At 41.1% G+C, this 24,932-nt stretch overlaps 1 protein-coding gene across 1 annotated transcript in view; it reads right to left on the bottom strand.

Annotated features, from left to right (window-relative positions):
* MYO16 (myosin XVI) overlaps positions 1 to 24,932 on the bottom strand; it is a 390,818-nt gene that overhangs the window by 151,666 nt on the left and 214,220 nt on the right. The window contains 2 exon segments of the mRNA XM_070380864.1: positions 7,336 to 7,536; positions 10,430 to 10,582. Of these exon segments, the coding sequence (XP_070236965.1) occupies positions 7,336 to 7,536; positions 10,430 to 10,582 (354 nt within the window).

Here is a 24,932-nt window from a genome sequence, read left to right on the forward strand (position 1 = left end):
AGGAACTCCGGTGAATGCAGTCACGCCCCACCCTCATAAAGATGCACCTACAAGCACATCATATTAAGTGCTTTACCTCTTCCTCCTGCCGTAAAATGACATCTCAGAATACGAATGGAAATTGCAGAGAGTGCTTCCATTTTCTTAAGGGAAATAACAGTGAAAGGATCTTTAAAAATCTGCAATAAAACTTCAAAGACCTTACAGGTGTGTGCTTGATTAAAATATTAGTCACAATGCTTAAATGGTAAAGAATGTAATTTTTACAAAAATTGTCTTTAATCAAGGTAGCATTACCGATCACAAAAATCACCAGTTAGTCAGTGAAAACAGAATGTCACATCAACATAAGGTGAAACAGATTTCTAAATACTTTTTCTTTTAATATTATAGTTTCCACAGATAGAGGAAAATCTCAATTTTCTGCACTAACGTTCCCCTGAAGGCTTTCAAATGATACAGGAAGTGTAAGAAAAGATGATGCCATGACTGTGGAGGTTATATATTCCTTATCATCTGCTAAAGCTGCATTAATACCATAAATATTCTAACACACTTAGAAACATCGATTTATATAACACGAGCATATGTATAACATACAAGAAGTAACAAATATCTTTTCTAATGAATCAAGGACCTTTACCAATAATTTAGAAAAGTTATTCGGGACTCTAATATTCTCAGTGTAGCCAGTTGCTTAGATGGCTCCTGAAATACGTTCATGACCTCGATATCTGTGATGGATGAGTTTAAAAGTGTGCTAAATATGATGGTGATTCTGCATAGAAAGACCTTCGGCTCTTGTTGGGGAAATGTGACTGGCGTCTTTGACAGAAGGCTGCACAACAGTCCTCCTTGCACTGATCTCGTACTTCCCACTTCACCTTCACTTATCTTAGCCAACAGGCCGAGAAGCCGTACCACTTAAACTTCAAAGCGAGTTTTTTTGAGGTTCACAGCTCTGTTCCTCTTAATCACAAACTCCACCGATGTGCCGGCTGAGGGTCAGTGTACTCCGCAAAGTCACAGCAATGGAACCCCAAGCACCCTGGAGCATCTATCACACAACGCAGATTCCATCAGGTGAGGTAACATAGACTTCACCACACACCACAGTGGAGAGAAAAAGATGTGGGGGTGGGGGGCAGCAATGAGAAAAGTGAGACACGCCCCCCAAAATTCATGCCCACCCAGAACCAGAATGTCAGAATGTGCTCTTTTTTGGAAATAAGATCTTTGTGGATGTAATCAGTTACGATGAGGAGGTCCTACTGCATGGGGGGTGGGGTGGGCAGGGGGGTATGCAGTGACTGGTGTCCTTAATAAAGAGAAGGGGATACACAGAGACCCAGGCAGAGAGAAAACCTCATGAAGATGGAGGCAGAGACCTGGGTGCTGTGTCCACAAGCCAAGGAATGACAGCTGCTGGCAACCCCAGAAGCTGGGGGAGAGAGACCTGGAACAGATATTTCTCAAAGCCTGGAGAGGGATCCGACCTGCAGACACTTGATCTCAGACGCTGGTGGACAGAACTGTGAAGGATACATTCTACGGTCTGAAGCCACGCTGTGTGGGGGAGTCTGTCATGGTGCCCGCAGGAGGCTCACTCACAGCGGTGCAGTATTTGCTAAGTCACAGAACACCGCTCCCCCCACCCTGGAACATCAACACCGACGGTTGGGGTGGAAATGTTTCAGAGGCACTTTGCAACTTGAAAACGGCTATGCAAGCATCAGGCATGCTTGCTGATGAGCGAAGAGAGAGCAGAGTAACGTGGACGAGGCAAGAACTGGGGCCTTGGGAAGACAGGAAAGATTTGGAAAGAAAGAGGAAAGGGGTGTTCCAGGTGAGGAAACTGCGTGAGCAAAGACAGACATGGGGAAACGCGGACGTCATTTTCAAATGAATCAGGTGTAGTTTAAAAAAAACAAAACTACAGTGTTACAAGTTACAACTCCTCACTACTTTTCTAATCTGTAAACGCTGAACCAAGGAACAGGCGCATTAATTCCCAGAGCTGCTGGAACCAACAGCCACTCTGGAGTCAGGCATCCCTGCTTGCCATCCTGGCTTCTTCCAGCTTCTGGAGGCTCCAGGCTGCATTCCTTCAGTCCTTTCCTTTCTCAACTCGCCCTTGCCTCACGCTTATAAGGACACTTGTCACTGGGCTTGGGACTCAACAGATAATCCAGGAGGATCTTCTCCTCTCAAGACTCTTGACTTAACTACACATGCAAAGACCCTTTTCCAAATCAGATCCCATCTGTAGGCTCCAGGAGTGAGCAGCAGGGCCCGTCCTATGGGACGGGGACACTCTCTCACCCACCGTGCTGCTTGTGTGTTTGGAAAGAGAGGGAGGCTGAAACACAGACACAGCACCCTAGGTAAGAGCGACATCACCAGCTTGATTTCCATGAATCATCAATGGGACACTTACCCATGAATCACTTCATGCCAAAAAAACAACAATGATCACAACAAACAATGTTCAGACAAAGACTTGCTGAGTAGATACCAAAGAGGATCAAATACGTGTCATATCAGTTCAGTTCAGTCGCTCAGTCGTGTCCAACTCTTTGCGACCCCGTGAACCACAGCACGCCAGGCCTCCCTGTCCATCACCAACTCCCAGACTCCACCCGAACTCATGTCCATTGAGTCGGTGATGCCATCCAACCATCTCATCCTCTGTCATCCACTTCTTTTCCTGCCCTCAATCTTTCCCAGCATCAGGGTCTTTTCAAATGAGTCAGCTCTTCGCATCAGGTGGCCAAAGTATTGGAGTTTCAACTTCAACATCAGTCCTTCCAATGAACACCCAGGACTGATCTCCTGGTGTTATAGGAAGTGTCATATATTTGACAGCTATTAATCCTGATCTCTATTTTCATGAATTTAAGTTTTATTATTTCAGATTGCTTTACTATCTCTTAATCGATCCTCTTTTCTCACATTAAAGTGTAGGGACTTCAAAATACTACTTCTTTTAAAGTTTAGGAATCACCTTCAAGCAATTCAGCTTTCCTAGGAGCCAACGTCTTTTGCCAAATCATAATTCCTCCTTCCTTCAAGATTCTTAATTTTAAAAGCCAAATTAGATGCTCTTCCGGATTTAGTGCTTATCCGTCATTTAAATCACCAGAAGTTTAAGAGCAATCCCTAAAACAGGTAACTCCATATACAGTTTAAAATTTGCTAAAACAAATAACAACAATTAAAAAAAAATCCCACACAACTCACAGCTTCTTTAATTCAAATTCATGCTCACTAACAAGACCTTGTTAATATTTCATGCACAATCTCTTCCCAATGACTTTAAAATATTTCTGAAACGGAGAGTGGAAAATACATCACGCTCCTATGAGTAATGAAAAATTCAAATGTGTTTAGGGAAGATCTTTGGCTATAATTTAAATAATGTTGCTTAAACATTTCTAAAAGACCTCTGAGCCTCTGCTCCAAATGAAATTCAGAAGCCTGGTCGGGGCTCCTGCAGTCAGATGTGTGGGTCCTGGGGGCAGGCGGCTGGAGTCAGAATCATCACCAGCAGCGATGATCGCCCTTCCTGTGAGATGTAGTACCCTTCTACTAACAAAACCAGGTAAACGAGTCACGGAGGAACAAGTGGTGATGGGAGGGACTCTAGCACATCTGTCTGGGCTAAGAAGAGACGCCCATCAAGCCCGCGACCCCCCAAGCCATCGTGGTCTCCCTGGGGATCAACTCGGTCATCAGAGAGCTATTCAGGCTTGCTCATCCTACAATCCAAAATAGACCCCTGCCTGCTGGTTTTAAGCCAATTAGCTCTTTGTTACAACTTCTGAATTACAGGATGCAGAAATGTGCTGCTTTCCTTGAAAATGCAGTGCCTCAGAATTGAAGTGTATGCAGCTACATCTGATGATTGGAATGGCATATGGCTTGACATACTGCCACAAATTACATAGACTCTATGCTTCAACATGTGAATAGTCCTCAGGGAGTCCTTGGGCTAAGACTCATCAGTACATCTCAGTGAAATGAAAGACTTTCATAAAACCACAAAATTGACTTCAATTATGGAAAATCCTGCTTTAAAGTATAAAGGTGCTTTTACAGGAAATTTTGTGATTCCACAGGGTCTTAGCTATGTGGCAATTAATCAATGGGCTTTCTCTGCTTTGCTTTATTGCTCTCAGAGCTCGGTGATATAATTGTATTCATTCAAACTCTTCATTGCTTTCCCCCAGATTTTCTTAAAACAACTGAAATTTTATTAAGTGCTTGTGTAATACTTTTTGAATGCAAACATAAACTAATTAGCAAGCAAAATATTATTCCAAAGCTTGGTACCATTGTTTAATACAATTAGCATTTACTGAACATCTAGTATATCCCCAAGATACAACACAGACTTACAAGGCAGGTCAGGAGGGTCAGGTGTGTAGTTACTGAAGATGAAACTTGCAGAAAAATAAGTTTTCAACTAAATCCTATGAATTCAGTAAATTATTTTTTAAAATCATCAAATAATTCATTTATTCATTAAATATGTATTGATGTCTTTTACATGCCAGACACTCTCCCAGGCACTGGGGATATGAAAGAATATAGAAACAAAGATAGTTGCTTAATAGAACGTCCATCAACAGAATAATGGATAAAGAAGATGTGCTACATATACACAATGGAATATCACTCAGCCATGAAAAGAACGAAATAACGCCATTTGCAATAATACGGATGGACCTAGAGATTATCGTATTGAGCGAAGTAAGTCAGAAAAAGACAAATATCATAGGAGGAACTTATCTGCAAAAAGAAAGACAGACTCACAGACGTAGAAAACAAACGATGGTCATCAAAGCCGAAAAGGGCAGAGGGATAAATGAGGAATTTGGGATTAGCAGAAAGATAAACTACACGTGAAAGATGAACGAGATCCCACTGTATAGCACAGCAAAGTATACTCAGCACCTGGGAATAACCTACAATGGAGAAGAATCTGAAAAAGAATATGTGTGTGTGTGCATATATACACACGCATAAATATACTTATGTGAAACTGAATCGCTGTATTGCACACTTGAAACTAACACAACATTGTAAATGAACTAAACCTCAACTTTTTTTTTCTGACGCAAAAAGTTTTCTTGAAATGAAAAGTTTCCTAGCATTCTAATGGTATTTTATTACGCAAGTATCTTTGTTTCTATGTTCTGTAATAAATTCTCAATATAAAGACAACATAGATAAAAAATCTAAACACAGGACTAAAGATTGTCACTGCTATAAAAATCTTAAAGGCTAACTCTCTCAAATACAAAGATAGCTAATGATTTCTGAGAACATCCATTCATTATATAACATGATTCACTGCCTTCCTCCCCACACCCGAGCCATCACACTGGAACTTCCCCAGGTGTCCTGCCTAACCACCCTCTCCAGGCACACTTCCTGTTGGCCCTGACCTCTGCTTCCCTCTTGGTTTCCGTGATACTTTCCTTTCCTACTAATATCTTTCTCCCTCTTCTCCACGTTCAATTATCAGATACACATTTTCCAAAATATGACTGTTTCTAAAAACAACCAACCTCCCAGCATCATTTTCAGCATCTCCTGAGGGTTTCCATTCAAAAATCTCTAATTCAAAATATCTGAAACTGAGTTATCTTTCCTTCCAAAGTGCCTTCTCCTCTAGCATTTCCCTTCTTGGTTGGCCTATGACAACCTTCCATCAGTCAACAGGGTGAGACCCTCAGAGTCATTTCCAGTCCAATGTTACTCTAAGCAAGTTATAGCATAAACACTTGTTAATTTCGCCTCTCCTTACTTGACCGTGGTATATTTGAGGTCTCTGGTTCGCTAATGCCTGGGCTGTGGCAGACGGGAGCATCCAGTAACCACTGGTTGAAATGAACTAAAATACACTGAGAAGGAAAGAATAACTAGGGATCCCCCCCCAAACGGTTATTTGTACTACAGCCCAAACATGGGGGGCAAGCCTGGAGGCTACAGATTCAGAAGTGGAAGAATTCACCGTGGATGGCTAAGCGGGATGTGTAGGTAAGTATGGAAAGATGGATACAATTGGCCCTTGAGAAGAAGACAGGAAGGTATTTCTAGCTTGAGTGTGAGGGGCTTCATCTGGGGGTGCATAGAGAGCTGCAGGAAAACAGTGAGTGGACTGGAATAATGCATCTGCCTAGAGGTTTTGTAGAGGACAGCTGGGCACATGAGCCTTGGAGGAAGTGATGGACCCACTTGGAGAAGCCCAACATGAGCCTGGCCTCAGGGGTGTGACGGGTTTACACAGATCAGAGTTGGTCCGTGAAGGATTTGAAGCATGAAGCATGCTTTACAAACCTGGTTAGGGAATGGAGAGGGACCTGAGAGCAACTTTCCTAGGTAGACATGCTTCAGGAAAGTAATTTCATACTAACAACTATCGGAAAAGACCCTGATGCTGGGAAAGCTTGAGGGCAAGAGGAGAAGGGGACGACAGAGGGGACAACATGGTTGGAAGGCATCACTGACTCAGGAGACATGAGTTTGAGCAAACTCCAGAAGATGGTGAAGGACCTGTCCGTGCTGCGGTTCATGGGGTCGCAGAGAGTCGGGCACGACTGAGCGACTGAACAACAGCAACAACTGTTTTGAGGGTAAGTAACCTCAGGTGTCCAGCTGGATTTCGAAAATATCCCGAAGTTCACAGCAGACCTTCTGCATTAAATCCAGCTCTCTTTTGCTCATATTGTTACAAATCTGGCATGCAAGCTCAGTCACTCAGTCATGTCCCATTCTTTGCAACCCCATGGACTGTAGACAGTCAATTTATATAGTCGGTCCTGTGTCTGTGGGATTTCCCAGGCAAGAATACTTGCCTGGGAAAGTATGTAGTTTAGAATTTTCAACAGCAGAAAAGTTGCATTTTTTCTTTCTGGTACATAGACCTATACATGTGCCTGACTGCTAAGTCACTTCAGTCGTGTCTGACTCTTTTCAGCTCCATGGAGTGGGTTGCCATTTCTTCCTCCAGGGGATCTTCCCAGTCCAGGGATCAAACTTGAGTCTCCTGCATCTCCTGAACTGGCAGGTGGATTCTTTACCACTGCGCCCCCTGGGACGTCCCAAGTTACAAATCTGGCAACATTATGAAAAGAATTCTACTGCACGCTTCATCACCCATGTTCTGAAGATGCCTACTCCTTATCAGGCAGAAAGGAAACAGCTCAGGGAAGAAAGAGCTTGTGGGTTGTTCGCCCAGTATCAGTGACCAAAACTCTACAATGTCAAGATCTTAAAGGGTTGCCCTTAAGGCCTTCGGTCCACGAGTGCTCAGTCCTGTGAACTCACCCGGCCCGCGTAGTGCATGACGGTGAAAGCTGCGCCTTGGTCTCGGAGGGCGAGGTTCCCATTTCCATCCTTCACGGGGGAGTAGACTGCATTTGTGTTTGAGGATTCTAGCAGACCGTGGAGCTTTTTGGGAAGACTTGGTTCCACTGACCAAATCATTTGACTTTCTTCGTCCAATAGAGAGAGAAATCCAGAAGGCTTCTGAAAGTTAAAAAGACAGCTGTTTTTCCCTTCCATTCCTCAGTCTGCTATTTTCGTTACTGTTCACACATACCATTTGCAGCCTCATCATGTTAATACAATCACTCAGAACATGAGTTTGCCTTTCAATACACGTCTATTTTTGTTCTCCACTGTGTCCCCACCACCTAGCAAACCTCTGATGTAACGTTGGCCCTCAGTAGTATTTTTTGATCAGGAATTAATAAATAAATAAAATAGCATGCTTTGACGTCCTGAAAACATGGGCGTTGTTCAAATATATATTCTCATCTTAAGAAAAATAGAATTTCCAACCACCAAAAAGTTGTATTTTTTCTTTCTGGTATATAGACCTATACGTGTGCCTGCCTGCTAAGTCACTTCAGTCGTGTCTGACTCTTCAACTCCAGGGACTGTAGCCTGCCAGGCTCCTCTACACATGGAGTTTCCAGGCAAGAATACTGGAGAGGGCTGCCATGCCCTCCTCCGGGCGTCTTCCTGACGCAGGGGTCGAGCCTGCGTCTCTCGGTTCTCCCACTGGCAGGCGGGTTCGTCAGCACTCGTGCCACCTGGGAAGCCCCCAGACCTACGTATTTATGTAAAAATGCAACTTTCACTCTGTCCTTGGTATGTCTTTTCCTTGCACTTTGCAGAGAGATCAAAGAGAAGTAGCAGCAGAAATACCCAGGGTCATTTCCAGACCCTTATGGCAGAAAGTGAAGAGGAACTAAAAATCCTCTTTGATGAAAGTGAAAATAGAGAGTGAAAAAGTTGGCTTAAAGCTCAACATTCAGAAAACGAAGATCATGGCATCTGGTCCCATCACTTCATGGGAAATAGATGGGGAAACAGTGGAAACAGTGTCAGACTTTATTTTTTGGGGCTCCAAAATCACTGCAGATGGTGACTGCAGCCATGAAATTAAAAGACGCTTACTCCTTGGAAAGAAAGTTATGACCAACCTAGATAGCATATTGAAAAGCAGAGACATTACTTTGCCAACAAAGGTCCGTCTAGTCAAGGCTATGGTTTTTCCAGTGGTCATGTATGGATGTGAGAGTTGGACTGTGAAGAAGGCTGAGCGCCGAAGAATTGATGCTTTTGAACTGTGGTGTTGGAGAAGACTCTTGAGAGTCCCTTGGACTGCAAGGAGATCCAACCAATCCATTCTGAAGGAGATCAGCCCTGGGATTTCTTTGGAAGGAATGATGCTAAAGCTGAAACTCCAGTACTTTGGCCACCTCATGCGAAGAGTTGACTCATTAGAAAAGACCCTGATACTGGGAGGGATTGGGGGCAGGAGGAGAAGGGGACGACAGAGGACGAGATGGCTGGATGGCATCACCGACTCGATGGACATGAGTCTGGGTGAAATCCGGGAGTTGGTGATGGACAGGGAGGCCTGGCGTGCTGCGATTCATGGGGTCGCAAAGAGTCAGACACGACTGAGGGACTGAACTGAACTGAACTGAATTGAACTGAATGACGAGGGTTCCACTGAGATAACCATTCCAAAGATGACCCCCAAGGATGAGAGTAACCAAAGAGATTAATTTTGTTCCACTGACCACTGTTTAGCAGCCAAGGACAAAGCAGCAAGTGAGGAGGAGGGCAGTGGTACCCAAGGCTTTCCACATATGGTTAAGTATATGTTAACTTAAACGTATGTGTATGTATATGTTAAGTATATGTATTGTCAACCCATTTTTAAATGAAGAGTTAGACTATATATGATGTGCGTCATTGTGAGAGGAGGCTTTCTGGAAGAGAAGAACTTCTGTAATTAAAACACAGCACACTGACAAGTTAGTAACAGAAAGGAGACCATTCTGCATGTTATTAACAGGAAAATGAATAAAATAAAATAATTTATAAGTGCACAGTTAAAAAATAAAGGGTAGAAAGCCATATATTACTCTTTCCAATAGTGAAATGGCATTCGTTTTAAACAATGTTCAAGTGTTTTAAAAATATTATTTGCAATATAATGCCTTATGTTAGTAGACACAGATTGCTGTTTATATGAGAGATTTTCATTTTATGATGGTGACATGGAGGCAAAGATTCTTGCTTTATAAGGTACAAACAATAAAGATAAGCATAAACACCCACAGAAGTACTAAGATTATATGGCATGTATGTATACACAGTTTTCTTCCTGCCAAAGTTTTCCATATTCAGACTCAGAAATTTGGAGATAAACAAGATTTTTAGAATTTATTTTATGATCTTGCTAGTTTGGAAGTGAAAGTTATTCAGTTGTGTCTGACTCTTTGCAATCCCATGGACTGTAGCCCACCGGGCTTCTCTGTCCATGGAATTCTCCAGGCCACAATACTGGAGGGGGTAGCCATTCCTTTCTCCATGGGCTATTCCCAACCCAGGAATGGAACCCAGGTGTCCCGCATTGCAGGCAGATTCTTTACCAGCTGAGCCACCAGGGAAGCCCAGGAATACTGGAGTGGGTAGCTTATCCCTTCTCCAGCAGATCCTCCTGACCCAGGAATTGAACCGGGGTCTCCTGCATTGCAGGCGGACTCTTTACCAGATGAGCCACCAGGGAAGCCCAGTCAGTCTTGGTACTATTTATAAAACAGTATATTTGTAAAACGGGTATTGTAACTATTCCAGAAGGAGAGTTTTAACGATATAACTGCTGTTGAATATTTTTATAACAAAATGATCTGATTATTTCTTGTTCTTTCAATCAATTGGTAATCCTTCAAGCATCCTTTCAGAGAAAGGTTGTATGCTCCTCAACTGACCCTGAATGATTATAAATGAATTAGAAATCATCAAGTCTCTTATAAATTTTCTTGAAAGAAAATTCTATGTCTCCAGTACTTTGAAATGCATGCATCCTGTGAACTATCCAATTATATTATATGAATACCTGAAAAAAAAAATCCAAAACTCCAGTCTGGTTACCAAGAGAATAAGCCGTTTCCATGGTAACTCCCTCTTGTACACATTCTGCTTGCTCCTGTAGAAAAAGCACTTCATTGATGTAGTGGTGCATCTTCTCATTGGTCATGTTGACACAGAGCTATTGTGGGGAACAAGAAAACAATTCACAAGGTGATTCGGCATGCACATGCGTTGTTCCAGGCCACGTTTCAGACGGGCCAAGTGCTGACTCAAGAATGGTCAGCACCAATTAGCCATCCAGTCGGCCCTGAGAAGCCAAAGTAGAGAGCTTCACCGGATGTTGTTGAATTTATATGGTCTGATTATGCAATTGAAAGTGAGTATGTTAAAAACAACAAGAAGTATAATTCCAACATTAACTTACAAATTTGGGGTCTAAAATATACTTCAGTATTTAAAATATATATTTCCAAAATGAAATTATATGTGGGCCCTTGTCAACAAGTGAAGATAAAAGCTCCATTTTAATGAGAAACCAGAGAAAGGAGGAGCAATTTTTGCCTCCTCATTTCTGAGGCGAAAAAAAAACAAAAACAAAACAGGATTAAAAACGAGGTCTCGGGCGACTGCTCTGCTTCCAGCAGTGTTTCTTACACCTCTGCTTCACAGTAAAAAATGGTTTCAGTAAATCTGATGATAAGTGAATGTCTATAAAGCTGAAACTGCAGTACTTTGGCCACCTCATGTGAAGAGTTGACTCACTGGAAAAGACTCTGATGCTGGGAGGGATTGGGGACAGGAGGAGAAGGGGACGACAGAGGATGAGATGGCTGGATGGCATCACCGACTCGATGGATGTGAGTCTGAGTGAACTCCAGGAGCTGGTGATGGACAGGGAGGCCTGGCGTGCTGCGATTCACGGGTCGCAAAGAGTCGGACACGACTGAGCGACTGAACTGAACTGAACTGAACTGAATATCTATAGACTGGATAAGCTTCCCTATTGCTTCAAGTACAAAATAAGACCTTTAAAAAAGAATTAACAAGAAAGAGGGAAAATTGCTATTAATATCTCCCTTATTCTCAATTAATAGTTTGAAATAAAAAAATATTTTTTTAAAGTGTGTCTGTCTGAAGATCCCCTGGATTGCCCCAGCCCTGGCTGATGCCTGAAGGCGGCAGGCTGACTCTGGTCTGAGAACCCAGGGAGCTGAGCGGCAGGGGCCTGGAGGGGCCAGCGGGCACAGGGGCCTGGTTCGGGGTATTCAGCTGTGGCCTCGTGAGAGGGGCAGAGGGAGTGGCCCACGGTATACGTTTGTGGGCAACTGCGTGCCCAGCCTCATCCTTCTATGTAATTGATTAAACAAGGCTTTTTATAAGCCCCTCCCCAAAGAGTTACAAATAAAGTAAGAATGACTGCTGCTGTCTTGGAAATCATTTTAAAATTGAAATAACTTGAGAGAGAATTTGTCCAGACTTGGAACATCACCTCTTCCTTCTACCACTCCATCTGGGATCTCTGAAATTTCTTGAATTTTCTTCTTTCTCTCTGATTTGGCCAGTAGATAACCAGAGCCTTTTCTCTCTTCCTCTTGATGACTACATCTCATGAGATATATGCAAAGCTGGAAGGGTTTTAAATTTAAAACTGTTTCCTAAATTAACTCACAACTTTGCAGATCAATTCTCTGAATATAAACATATTAAAAATATAGTTGCTTTATTTGAGAACGTACCATATAGAACGAAGTTTCCACTCTTGGTTGTTAAGGCAAAAACATTTTGAATACAGATACAGATCCATAAATCTGCATATGAGAGCCGGGAAAGGAAGGTACAGAATTCAGAATTTAAATATCATCTGAAACATATTTCTTTCCTGATACAATCCTGATACAATTGTGAAGTGAAAGTCGCTCAGTCACGTCCGACTCTTTGCAACGCCATGGACTATACAGTCCATGGAATTCTCCAGGCCAGAATACTGGAGAGGGTAGCTGTTCCCTTCTACAGATCTTCCCAACCCAGGGATCGAACCCAGGTTTCCTGCATTGCAGGTGGACTCTACCATCTGAGTCACCAGCGAAGCCCAAGAATACTGGAGTGGGTAGCCTATCCCTTCTCCAGCAGACCTTCCTGACCCAGGCAATCAAACCGGGGTCTCCTGCATTGCAGGCAATTCTTTACCAGCTGAGCTACCAGGGAAGCTCCGATTGTAGCTGATACAGTCTAGCACATTCATCCCCCTGACTTGTCCCATCAAAACTAAGTGATATCAATACATCAAGATCTATGTTCATCTTTTCCATGTGGTATAAATCTCTGGGAATGATTCAGGAAAGACAAATCTTTCTCTGTAAAACAATGCAGCATCTGTCCACAACAGGAGCTCACCGTGAAAGGAATATATTTTCTTATCACTGTCATTATAATCATAAACGAATAACAGAAATTTCTGAAAATTGTTGACAGAGTAAAAAACACAAAAATTAAAAAATACTTCACTTTACTTAAAAAAATAATAATTTGAGGTGTTCCTCCAAACTAATAATGTGATAAACTCCTTTTGTCCTGAGATAATTTCTGTACCAAAGGTTAATAAATGCTATAAAAGAAATTTCTTCAATTTGAAGTGAAATATTTACAGTAAATGTACAGAAAATAAATGGCTCCATTATGAAATGAAGCCATTGGAAAAGATTCACTTTGATTAGATGACATACGCAGTTGAAATTTTTCAAACTTTTTGACATTAAAATATGCATTGAATCATCTAAGACAACACAAATAGATCCTACATCTCAGCAGTTTGATTTAAAAGCAGTTACAGAAGGTGTGCCTGAATGTTATACATTTGGGGAATAGATCACCCAAGACTTAAATGGAGAAGCTGTGAAAAATAACATGATGTCCATGACTGCATGAAAAAATAAAAAGAAGTCTGATAAAGGATTCTGAAATAAGCCGAGCAATGGCTGATTCTCTGCTGTAGAAGTGACATCCAAATTATGTGACACTTATCCTTCCCTTCATTTTGAGATGCTCTTGTTAAAAAGACTGGTAGATGTAGATTTCTCAAACATTTAATATAATAATTTTATATAAATTATATAATATATGATATGTATAAATCATACAATATGATAGTTCTCTGATCGTTTTGCATTCAGAATAGACTTCAGCTCTGTTATAAAAACTACTTTTGGTGACAACTGACTAAATTCTCTTGCTCCTGACTATTTATAGCTGACCACCTCTATATGTACACCTGGCTGCAGTGTTTGAACTGACTCAAATGCTTTTATAATAAAAACTAGACATTTTAATTGGTTTTGATTCCTAACATTTTACTGAACTGAATATGGAGTTCAGCAAATTGATTCACTGTTTAGAAAGAATGACAATACCAAATGTGGATGTGGAGAAAGCCACCGTGGTTAAAAAGAGCTGGAAAAAGGGTTTTCGGTCTTTTTTTCCCCTACCTTTTTTTTTTTAACCCCAGGAAGGAAAGTCTAAAATAATCTACCAAACTTTGGGTAACAACAAAAAAAAGATTTGGATTGCACTTCTAAACAGAGGAAGCCAAATGAATGCTCTTCTGGTCAAAATGATTCATAAAACATACAGCTTCTGTCCCGAGTGTTACTGTTTTGAAGCTGCAGTGTTGGGTGGGACTCGGTGACAGTCCCACCATATATATTAAAAGTTCCCATATATTGGAACTTTTAATTGTACACTGTGTTCTTTGTATTCTGGGGAGAAAAAAATTTTATTAAAATCCCAAGGAAAACTCCGTTAGATACGTACTGGTGAATAGCCTGTGATTTCTGACTTGCAGCCTTTTTAACAGAGGCGCTTCCTGAAACTGAATGTGGGCCTGGATTTCTAACAGCGCTGAGCAATGCATTTAAGGAAATCACAGCGAGCACACGGGGTTAGAAGTAGACGCTTTTCAAGCTCATTTTGAAGTCATGCAGACAAACATTTTCACCAGAACGGTTTTCCTTTCCCTATTCTAAATTGTTGGTTGCACTCACTGTTTCAGCAAAGGTTAAAATATAAAAGAAGTGCTAACAGCATGGACTTCAGAACCACCAGGACAGGCAGCTAGGGGGACGGCTGTGGACATATCGCCCTGAGGCAGGCCCCTCGCTGAAAAGAGAAAGAAATGCATGCCACTAACGGGACGGTGGCCAGAACCAGGACGCGAACCTGCCCATCTTGGTTTGTCCTCACTGAGCTGTCTGTGTTACACGTGCATACGCATGCGTGTGTTAAACACCGTCAGAGACAGACAGACACAAAGATTTGCAAAGGCAAAGCACTTTACGTATCTAGAAGCATAAATCTGCATCAGTAATGAGATATCACTGACGTCAATGCAAACAGTCATTATTTTTATTTTTCAACTCTATCCACGGAACTATGTTTGAGTTTCATTAAAACCCCCCAGTATTCCCTGGAGTAGATGTTAATGTAGGTAAAAGGTGGGTTTTCATAAATGATAATGAACAATTATTAAGAACTGTTTAATTAGCATGCACCTTCTCTGATTAAAATACATGCTTTGTACATTAGGTGCCATTGTGGAGCGGTTTAATAATAAAAACCATGCACCCTTTGAAAACACTCTTTAGTAACAGGCCATTATTGCTTATCCAGATGGCCCATCATTTGTATTAATGACAAACTTAATTTCTTGAGTAAATTTTCACCAACTGTTCTCCCTTTATTTTTATTACTCAGTGAAATTTATCTGAAGCAAAAATATAATAAAGCATGACATATGCATCACAGAATTAAAGTGGAGATTAATTAAAGCTGACTCCAGCTGAAGGCAGAGCCCCAGGCGTTAGACGGGGATTCAAAATCCTACTGAACACTGGAATTAACCAGGCGCTTTTAAAAAAGGCTGATGTCTGGGTCTGACCCCATACCAATTAAATCAGAGTGCGGCCTGGCATTGATAGATTTTAGAAGTTTTCCGGGTGATTCGAACGTGGAGACAGATGATGGCATACACAATCCATTAACTGATTTCCACATCAATTTACACACACACACATGTGCATGACATATATCATACCATTATACTTTAAAGGACATTTGTTTCTGTCCAAAGTGTCCTTTAGTGGGAGCGAGGCTCAGGAGGCAGGGGATACATGCCTACTTACAGCTGATTCATTCTGCACAGCTGAAACTAACACAACACTGTGAAGAAACTATTTGTCGTTGACGTTGTTTCAGTTGCTCAGTAGCATTCAACTCTTTCGAGAGCCTGTGGGCTGTAGCCCACCATGTTCCCATGTCCATGGGATTTCCCAGGCAAGAATACCGGAATGGATTGCCATTTCCTTCTCCAGGGGATTTTTCCTACCCAGGGTTCAAACCCATGTCTCCTTCATTGGCAGGCAGATGCCTTACTGCTGAGCCAGCAGGGAAGCTCAAAGAAAATATACCCCAAATTAAAATAAATTAAACAACAAAAAGAGAAAACACCAAAATGTCCTTTAGACATCTGCCTCATCAGACATTTGGCCCATCCCACGCCAAAAGGTCCTTGATATCTGCATGTGGGCTCAGCTGCTTAGTCATGTCCGACTCTTTGCAGCTCTATGGACTGTAGCCCACCAGGCTCCTCTTGTCCATGGGTTTATCCAGGCAAGAGTGTCAGAGTGGGTTGCCGTGCCCTCCTCCAGGGAGTCTTCCTGATCCAGGGATGGAACCCACGTCTCTTGTGTCTCCTGCACCAGCAGGCGGGATCTTTACCAGTAGTGCCATGTGGGCCATCTTCCGGGGAGATCACTGTTTCTTTAAGAAACCAAACACCCTTTCCGTCTCTCTGGATTCTCACTGAGATTTCAAATCAAACTCTGTGTTATAGGTTTTAAGCTAATAGAGCTGGCATTTACTTCACAGGCATGGAGACACTATTTTTATACAGATAACAAAAACACTTTCTCTTCCGACCGTATTTCTTTTAGGGATTCTGTCATTCAGTGCAACAGGGGTTCAAAAAATAAATTCAAGGGAGGTGGGAGGGGGGTTCAGGATGGGGAACATGTGTATACCCGTGGCAGATTCATGGTGATGTATGGCAAAACCAATACAATATTGTTAAGTAAACAAACAAACAAACAAACAAAAAACCCAAAAAATAAATTCAACATTTTAATGAGTTTAATTCATGCCTAAAATCTCCTTTAACGTGACTCGCCAATATTTAGGGGTTGGTCAACAATAAACGTATTGGCTAATTTTCTGGCCATATTCTGCATCACAATCTGTTAATGTCAGATTGAAACACACAAACACTACTGAAATAAAGGTCTTTTTCAAAGAGTTCTCCTTATCCAGGATTAAACACAAAGCCTAGAGATACGGGCCACAAAGGAGGCTGAGCACCGAACTGATGTCTTAGAACTGTGGTGTTGGAGAAGACTCTTGAGAGTCCCTTGGACTGCAAGGAGATCAAACCAGTCCACCCTAAAGGAGATAAGTCCTGAATATTCACTGGAAGGACTGATGCTGAAGCTGAAGCTCTAGTACTTCGGCCACCTGACGTGAAGAACTGACTCACTGGAAAAGACCTTGATGCTGGGAAAGACTGAGGGCAGGAAGAGAAGAGGGTGACAGAGGATGAGAGGGTTGGATGGCATCACCGATTCGATGGACATGAGTTTGATCAAACTCCAGAAGATGGTGAAGGACAGGGAAGCCTGGTGGCTGCAGTTCATGAGGTCACAAAGAGTCAGACACGACTTAGCGACTGAACAACAACAAAGAGATCCTGAAAACATCACAGACGTCAGAGCACTGGCTAAGGTGCCAGAGAAAGAGAGAGCGCGGCACAGAAGTGCCACTTTGGGACCCAACGGATTTGCATGTGGATTCCCGTGTAGCCCCGGAAAGGTTTCTAGATGCCCCTCAACTTTCTGAGAAGGTGCTGCAAGAGCTAGTGATCATAAAGGAAGAACGTCCGGGTTACAGGAGCGACTCCAGAAATCGTAGCCACTACTGATTGTTAGCAGAAGGCTAAATGGAACCATGCTCGAAGTCTGCATTCCTGGGGCTTTGCATCTGCAGACTCATTATCGTAAAGCTGAGCTTCTTCCTGGTCAGTTGTCATCAAAAGAACTCAACTGACTCTTATCTAAAGTGACCTGATACATATTTTCAAATACATTAATTCTTCCTATTACATTTTGCAACACCTCCTTTTAATCACCCTGGGGCAGGCACACCCCAGAGATACTTTGAGTTTAGTTCCAGACCAGGGCAGGAACAGGAATATGGCAATAAAGCTAGGCACACGCATCTTTTGGTTCCCCAGACCAAACTTCTTGGTGAATGCAGGGGATTCACTGAGAAATGTTACGCATACACTACACTGTGCTCTATTAAGTGTGCAATAGCATTATGTCTAAAGAAATGTACGTAATTAAAAACGACTTTACTGCTAAAAATACACTGAACAGCGTCTGGGCCTTCAGCATGTCTTAGCAGTAATATTAATGCTCACCGATCACAGACCGTCATAACAAATACAACAGTAACAAACAAGCATGGTGCGTGAGAATTACTAAAACACAACAGAAAGACGTGAGCTGAGCAAATGCTGTTGGAAAATTGGCTCCAGTAAAGCGTGCTTGATGAAGGGTTGTCCCAAAACTTTAATTTGTAAACAACGCAATGTGTGTGAAGCCGAACGGAACAAAGCGCAGTAGAAGGCCTGCCTCCACTTTACAGGGAGAGGACACGCCCGCACTCGCCAGCTCACTCATTCATGTTAAACAAATGATGTGCTGGAAAACTGCACTATGAAAAAACAACGGCATATCAAATTCATTAAAAGTTTATTGCTTCTGTATTTAATAGAATAAATAATATAAATAAATAAACATTGTATCAGAAATACAAAAAAATATACCCGTAAGAAGGTACCAATTAAAGCTTAGGAAATGTATAATATAATAATAATGAATCTTTAACTTTCAAACAACCTTTGAAATGTTCTGGAATCAGATGCTGGTTCTGTGTATTCTTCCTTGAGTCGCTTAAATTATCTGAACCTTAGTTTCTTTAGCTCTAAAATGGAGATGTTGGTTAAGTGAAAAAGTTTTGAGGGGAAAAAATTCATTAAATGTGCACTTTCCATGCTCAAAATTGTTTTCTTCTGCTTCATTTTTTTTGTGCCCCCCGAAATATTCTCAAAACTGTTAACCTATTTTTAAACACAGACTGCGATATTATTATAAGTACATTAAAATAGCATGTCATTAATTAATCTGCTTATTTTTCAATAGGAATCTGAATAGAACTATACTAGGGTTCTGCTATGTAAAAAAATAAATTTCCTCATTTGATTTTTTCTTGTATTGTATTATCAATAGTGTGGTGAGTTCCTGAAAAGATTCCAGAAAATTCCAGAAAATTAGATTTCAGAAAATTAGAAGAAAATGTTCTCAGAGCTAGACATTTAATGAATGCATGATTTGGGAATTTAAATGTGAAACAACTTAATAATATTTCTTGTATTTGTAGATCAATTCATTGAGCTGAAAATAGATTTTATTGATACCTAATAGTCTATCAGAACATGTGCTATGATTAAATACCACAATGAGGTATCACACCCCCAGCGGTCAGAATGGCCATAATTTAAAAATCTACAAATGCTGGAGAAGATGTGGAGGAAAAGGCACCCTAAAATAGGTTAGAAACAAGGACCTACTGTACAGCATAGGGAATTATATTCAATTTCTTGTAATAGCCTATAATGGAAAAGAATCTGAAAGGGAATCTATGTATACACATAACTGACTCACTTTGCTGTACACCGAAATCAACAAAACACTGCATAAATTAACTATACTTCAATTAAAAAAATCAAAGGAACAATACATGGGACTTGCCATACTAGGGTGAACACAGAAGCCTTTTCCTCACTAAGGTTTTCCTAATTCTTCTCCCAAGATATCCACTTAGAATGAGTCCTTCTCACATTTGTACCCCCTACCTCGCTGTAGTGTCCCCACCTTTCCTAGTGCCTAATGCAGAGTCTGGAACTTGGTACACACACAAAAAACATTTGTTGAATGAATGAACCACAGAGAACTCTGATGCAAGTGAGCCAGAAAAAATGGACCCTTCCAGGTTCCGAGAAAACACTTTCTTACAGAGCAGAGACCATAGTACTCTCAGTTTTCCCATCTGTAAAATGGAATTATCTACATCAAGAGCAAATGGCTTGAGTTCAACTGATGGGTTCAATTGATGGCTGTTAATATATCCTCTGAGCTTCCCTGGTGGCTCAGATAGTAAAGAATCTGCCTGTAAAGCAGGAGACCGAGGTTCACTCCCTGGGTCGGGAAGATTCCCTGGAGAAGGAAACGGCAACCCACTCCAGTATTGTTGCCTAGAGAATCCCGTGGACAGACGAGCCTGGTGGGCTACGGTCCATGAGCTGGCAAACAGGTGGACATGACTGAGCGACTAACACTTCCACTTTCTTTCCATATGTCCACTGATTTCTTTCTGTATCATATCTAGATAGTGATTTCACAACTAGGGATTGCATGGGGTTTTTTACAGGTTGAGGTTGACAAACTATATAATCTTATTTCATAGAACTTTAGAAGTCCAGGCATTTGGCTTTTTCCAAACCTTTGAACACTTAGCCCAAATCTGAGTTATTGTTCACCAGGACTTTCAAAAAATCCCACTCTTTAGAAAAGATTTTGTAAGCAGGGAAATGTTTCAAATCCTTGAAGACTCTTCTGAAATCCGCTTAGACGAAGCCTCACTTGACGACTGGTCAGCTGTCATTATCTTATCTTCTACAACAGAAGCTTTTACTTTGAACAACTGTGTTATCTTTCCAAATTCTCTGTATTCTTATAGCAAATTGCTGATAAGCAGTTTTACAGACTCCATGGCTTTAAGTTTCATTTCATGTGGCTGCATGCTATGTGTCTAGTGGGAAATGGGGGGAAATTACTGAATGTTAAATCATTAGCTTCCACTACTTGGTTCTTTATGACTTTGGTGAAGATCTGTAGCCTGCAGAGCTTGGCAATAGCAACTGTTGGGAGAACACATTCTAGCATTTATTAAAATAATTTTCATATAATCTTAGAGTTTTCTCATTTATTCTAGATGGTACAGGCATATCGTATTTTATTGTGCTTCTCAGCCACTGCCTTTTTTACCAATTGAAACTCTCGAGTTACGTTGGGTCAAGTAAGTCTACCAGCATCAGCTTTTCAACAGCAGCTGCTCAACTCTTGCCTCTGTGTCACATTTTGGTAATTCTTGCAATATTTCAAACTTTTTTTATTATTATTATATTTGTTATGGTGACTTGTGATCATTGATCTTTGGTGTTTCTACAAAGACTTGTTGAAGGCTCAGATGATGGTGCTTTTTAGCAACGAAGTCTTTATTATTAGGGCACATACATCGGGTTTTTCTTTGTTTTTTTTTTTTTTAGATTTAAGCTATAGCACACTTAATAGACACAGTGTAGTGCAAATATTACTTTCACACGCACTGTGAAACCAAAGGAAATACACGTGACCAGCTTTGGCAGTATTTGCTTTTTCGCTGTGGTCTGAAGCTGAATCAGCAGTATCTCAGAGGGGCACCTGTATATTATGGACGCTCTCAACATACTCAGCGATGAAAAGAATAACCCAATAAACCCCATCTGCAGTCAACCGACTGCAACAATTATCAACAATTACCACCTCATGGCTAATTCTGCCTTATCCATTTCCTTATCCATTACCCTCAAAATTAGATTCACTGAAGTAATTCTCAGACATTGTGTCATTTAACTGCAAATATTTGAGTATAATTCTCTAAGCTACAATGTCTTTTAAAAAGTACCTTCACAGTATCTATATCACATGTAATTTATATCAAGGATAATTTTTTTAATTTTGTCAAATATCCAGATTTCACATTACATTGATTAACTCATAATGTTTATACTTAAGCAAATCAGGACCCACATAGTGCCTATATATGTAACTGATTTATATGTCTCCTGGAGCTCCTTTAATCTGTAAGTCACCTTCTTCTTTCACATTTTTATTCTTGCATTTTATATGTTGAAGAAATCAGGTCATTTGTCTTGCACTGTTTCTTACAGGTTAGATTTTGTAGGGTGAACTCTTGTAGTTCAGTTTATCATTCTGTCATCAGCTGTTTTTTTAAGATTTTTTTTGATGAGGACCATTTTTAAAGTCTTTATTGAATTTGCTATAAATATTGCTTCTGTCTTATATTTTGAATTTTAGGGCCTTGAGGCATGTGGGATCTCAGTTCTCGGACCAGGAATCGAACTCACAACTCGGCAAAGGAAGGTGGAGTCTTAACCACTGGACCGCCAGGGAAGTTCGTCCTCGGTCCCCAGTTTCTGTTAGTTAGTAGTTACATCAATGCACTTGATTACGCTCAGGACTTTTTCCTTTCCTTCCTTCCGCCCTCCCTTCCTTCCACCCTACCTTCCTTGGTGAGACACTTGACAAGCATCTGATATACTGTCCGCCTTCTTTGTAAGCCAGCTGTGATAGGCCCTCATCACAGAGACGCCTAGATTCATTACTTATCAGGAGAGGTGACGCTGACTTGCTCTAATTCTGTCATTCATTCTTCATTTATTTGTAGTGAGATTGCACCAAGTTATACTTATAAATTAACCTGGGGAGAATCCGGATCTTCGTAATAGCAAGGCTTTCTACTGATGCAGGAGGTCTTTTCATTTTTCACCTGTGATTATGCACCTTCCAGGAGCATTTTAGCTCTCACTTAGGCCAGTGGCTAACTTTGCTGATGTAAATGTTTTCTTCTTTTCCTCTGATTCCAGTAAACTGCCTTAAGAACACACAAAAGTCCTTTGTTTGACGAGCTGATGCACAACGTGCCATGTACCAGGCGCTCTCGCTGTCTGCGGCCACGTTTTCATTCGTCCTTTTCAGCTGTCTAAATATTAATCATCTCTGGACTGAAAAGTATTTTTGCCTCTCCCTGTCACATCATGCCTTAAATTGCCTTTGCTTTTCTAACATCAGTGGCACCACGATGTCCATGGGCACTAACATTTCCTAGTAGCAGAAACAAACCCTCAGGTAGAGCATCACAAGCTTTCAGCTAGTTTTTGGGAGCTTCTCGAGCATACCCAGGCTGGTGGTCCTGATTTTTGGAGCACTTCTTAGAATCTTCTGAAACTGTCCCTGTCCTAAAAATGTCAAGTTTCTTATGGAAAATGCTTATGGATGAACAATTGTCAAGAAATATATAAATATATATTTTCCTATTCCTGAGCAAGAAGAACCACTAGCAAATTTACTAAAGATTTTTTCTTATGAGTGTGCTCTTTAAATTTTAATTGAAACACATTTGTTAGTGACCGGTCACTCAGTCGTGTCTGACTCTTGGTGACCTCATGGACTGCAGCCCACCAGACTCCTCTGTCCGTGGGATTCTCCAGGCAAGAATACTGGAGTGGGTTACCATTCTCTTCTCCAGGGGATCTTCCCAACCCAGGGATTGAACCTTGGTCTCCTGCATTGCAGGCAGATTCTTTACTGTCTGAGCCACCAGGAGAGCAAGATTTTTTCTTATGAGTTTACTCTTTAAATTTCAGATGAAACACATCTGCTAAGCTTGTTTTCTATGCATAAAGTGGTATCACACCTGACTGCACTCTGTGGCGGCTGACATTCTAGTGAGAAGCTCATAGGTCAATAAGCTCAAAACAGAATAGAACAGATACTTATAAAGACATTAAGATCCTTCTGAGTTTGGTTCTGAATATAATATTGATCTGGTAAACACTCTGCTGCAAGTTTCCAGTGGAATAAGACATGCGGAAGTTCACCATTCTATCAGCAACTTCGAATCTAAAATGCATCATTCAAACCAATGGCCTTTAAAACACCTCACAGGCAAATTCAGGAATCTGCTAAATCCACCGTAAGTTGAGATATGATTCCTCACAAAGAAAATAATTTTATTTTTCAGATGCCTCCTGGGTACTATCGTGCCCCAGTAATTAAGCCAGCCAGCGAAAACGGCATGGCCGGCCTACCCAGCAAACTAAAAGCACATCTTTCAAAATATTTACTGTTTTCTTAATTTAAGTCTAAAAAACTTCGTCTTGAGCTTTTACCCTTAAGTATCTAAAGCTTTTGGTATTTAACAGACTTGTTTTTTTAGATTAAAAAAAGCCATTCTTTGTTATATAAAAATCTCAAACCATGTATATGTTGTTAACTATATAATTAAAATATTTAACTTAAGGAAAGAGTGGTAAGGGATGCACATAACTGTAGTAAAGATGTTAGTTTTCATGAAAAGATAATATGAATGTTTTGCACATTTCAGCTGCCAGCACAGGCCTGATCGGTGCCCAGGCATGGGCGCAGAGTGGAGCCTGGGAGCCCAGCCTGTGCGGACACTGCCCACCTGTGATTTTTGTGTATCACTAACCAGGAGATGCAGAAACTGTGAGTCTCCTTAGAGACCAGAACTCCATCTTTTTCTAAGACAAAAATGTAAGGAATCAGTACGACTGGCATCAACATTCAAACACGGGGGCTGAGCTGCGTTGGCGGAGGCGGCTGCAGGCCTGCGTCTCTCGTGGGACAGCCTGCTGCCAGCTCTTCACTGCCTTCTTCTGTACGGGCATCACTGCTTCTCTTAATATTAAGCAGTAAATAAACAGACCACGAAGTCCTCCCTTTTGCATGAATCCATGGACACAGAAACACAAAGGGAGAAGCAATCTCTGGTCTCCTTGGTATTATTTCAGAGGAGAATTTGGGTAGGGTTTTGCAGAGAAATGATTCATGATGATTCACCCTGGATTAAGTGAGTCAGTATGATTAAGACCTAGTCACAGGGCTTTGCATCCCGTTTTTAGGGGGATAAAGGCCGAATTGGAAAAGGTTTTTGGGTGTTCCCACTTACAGAGGTGATCATAGCTACCCACCATTTCTTACACACGTGCAGAGAGCTGGAAAATGACACCAGAACCTCCATAATAGGCATCTTGTCTATGGTCACAGCTCTGTGGGTCTGTTGCCATCTTGACATTACAGATAAGGAAACCAAAGCTCATTACAGATTCTACATCTTAGCCAAGACAGCTCTGCTAGTGAAAGTCACAGAATTGGGTTTCAACCTCATGCTAGTTAATTTCTTATCTGGTGTCACTAACCACCCTAAGCATTGCATGCTTGACATTTTTCATGTAATACAATGCAGTGTGGCTTTTCCTTTTTCCACCTGTACCTTTTATAGGTTTATTTTTCCTTCTCTTCTGAGGCAAGTTTTATTTCTATTCTTAACATTTAATTTTTAGATACACTTAATTCAATTAAACTATTTGCACTATACTAATAGCATGCCTAAAGAACTGAGTGCCTTTCAAGTCCCCTAAATTGTAAATGGATTAAAAATAATCAATGCCTCTTTAACCTCCTTTTATGAGTTGGCCATTAGTCATATGTATGCATATG

This window comes from Bos mutus, chromosome 12 (genome assembly GCF_027580195.1).
Source record: "Bos mutus isolate GX-2022 chromosome 12, NWIPB_WYAK_1.1, whole genome shotgun sequence".
Classification (NCBI taxonomy): Eukaryota; Metazoa; Chordata; class Mammalia; order Artiodactyla; family Bovidae; genus Bos; species Bos mutus.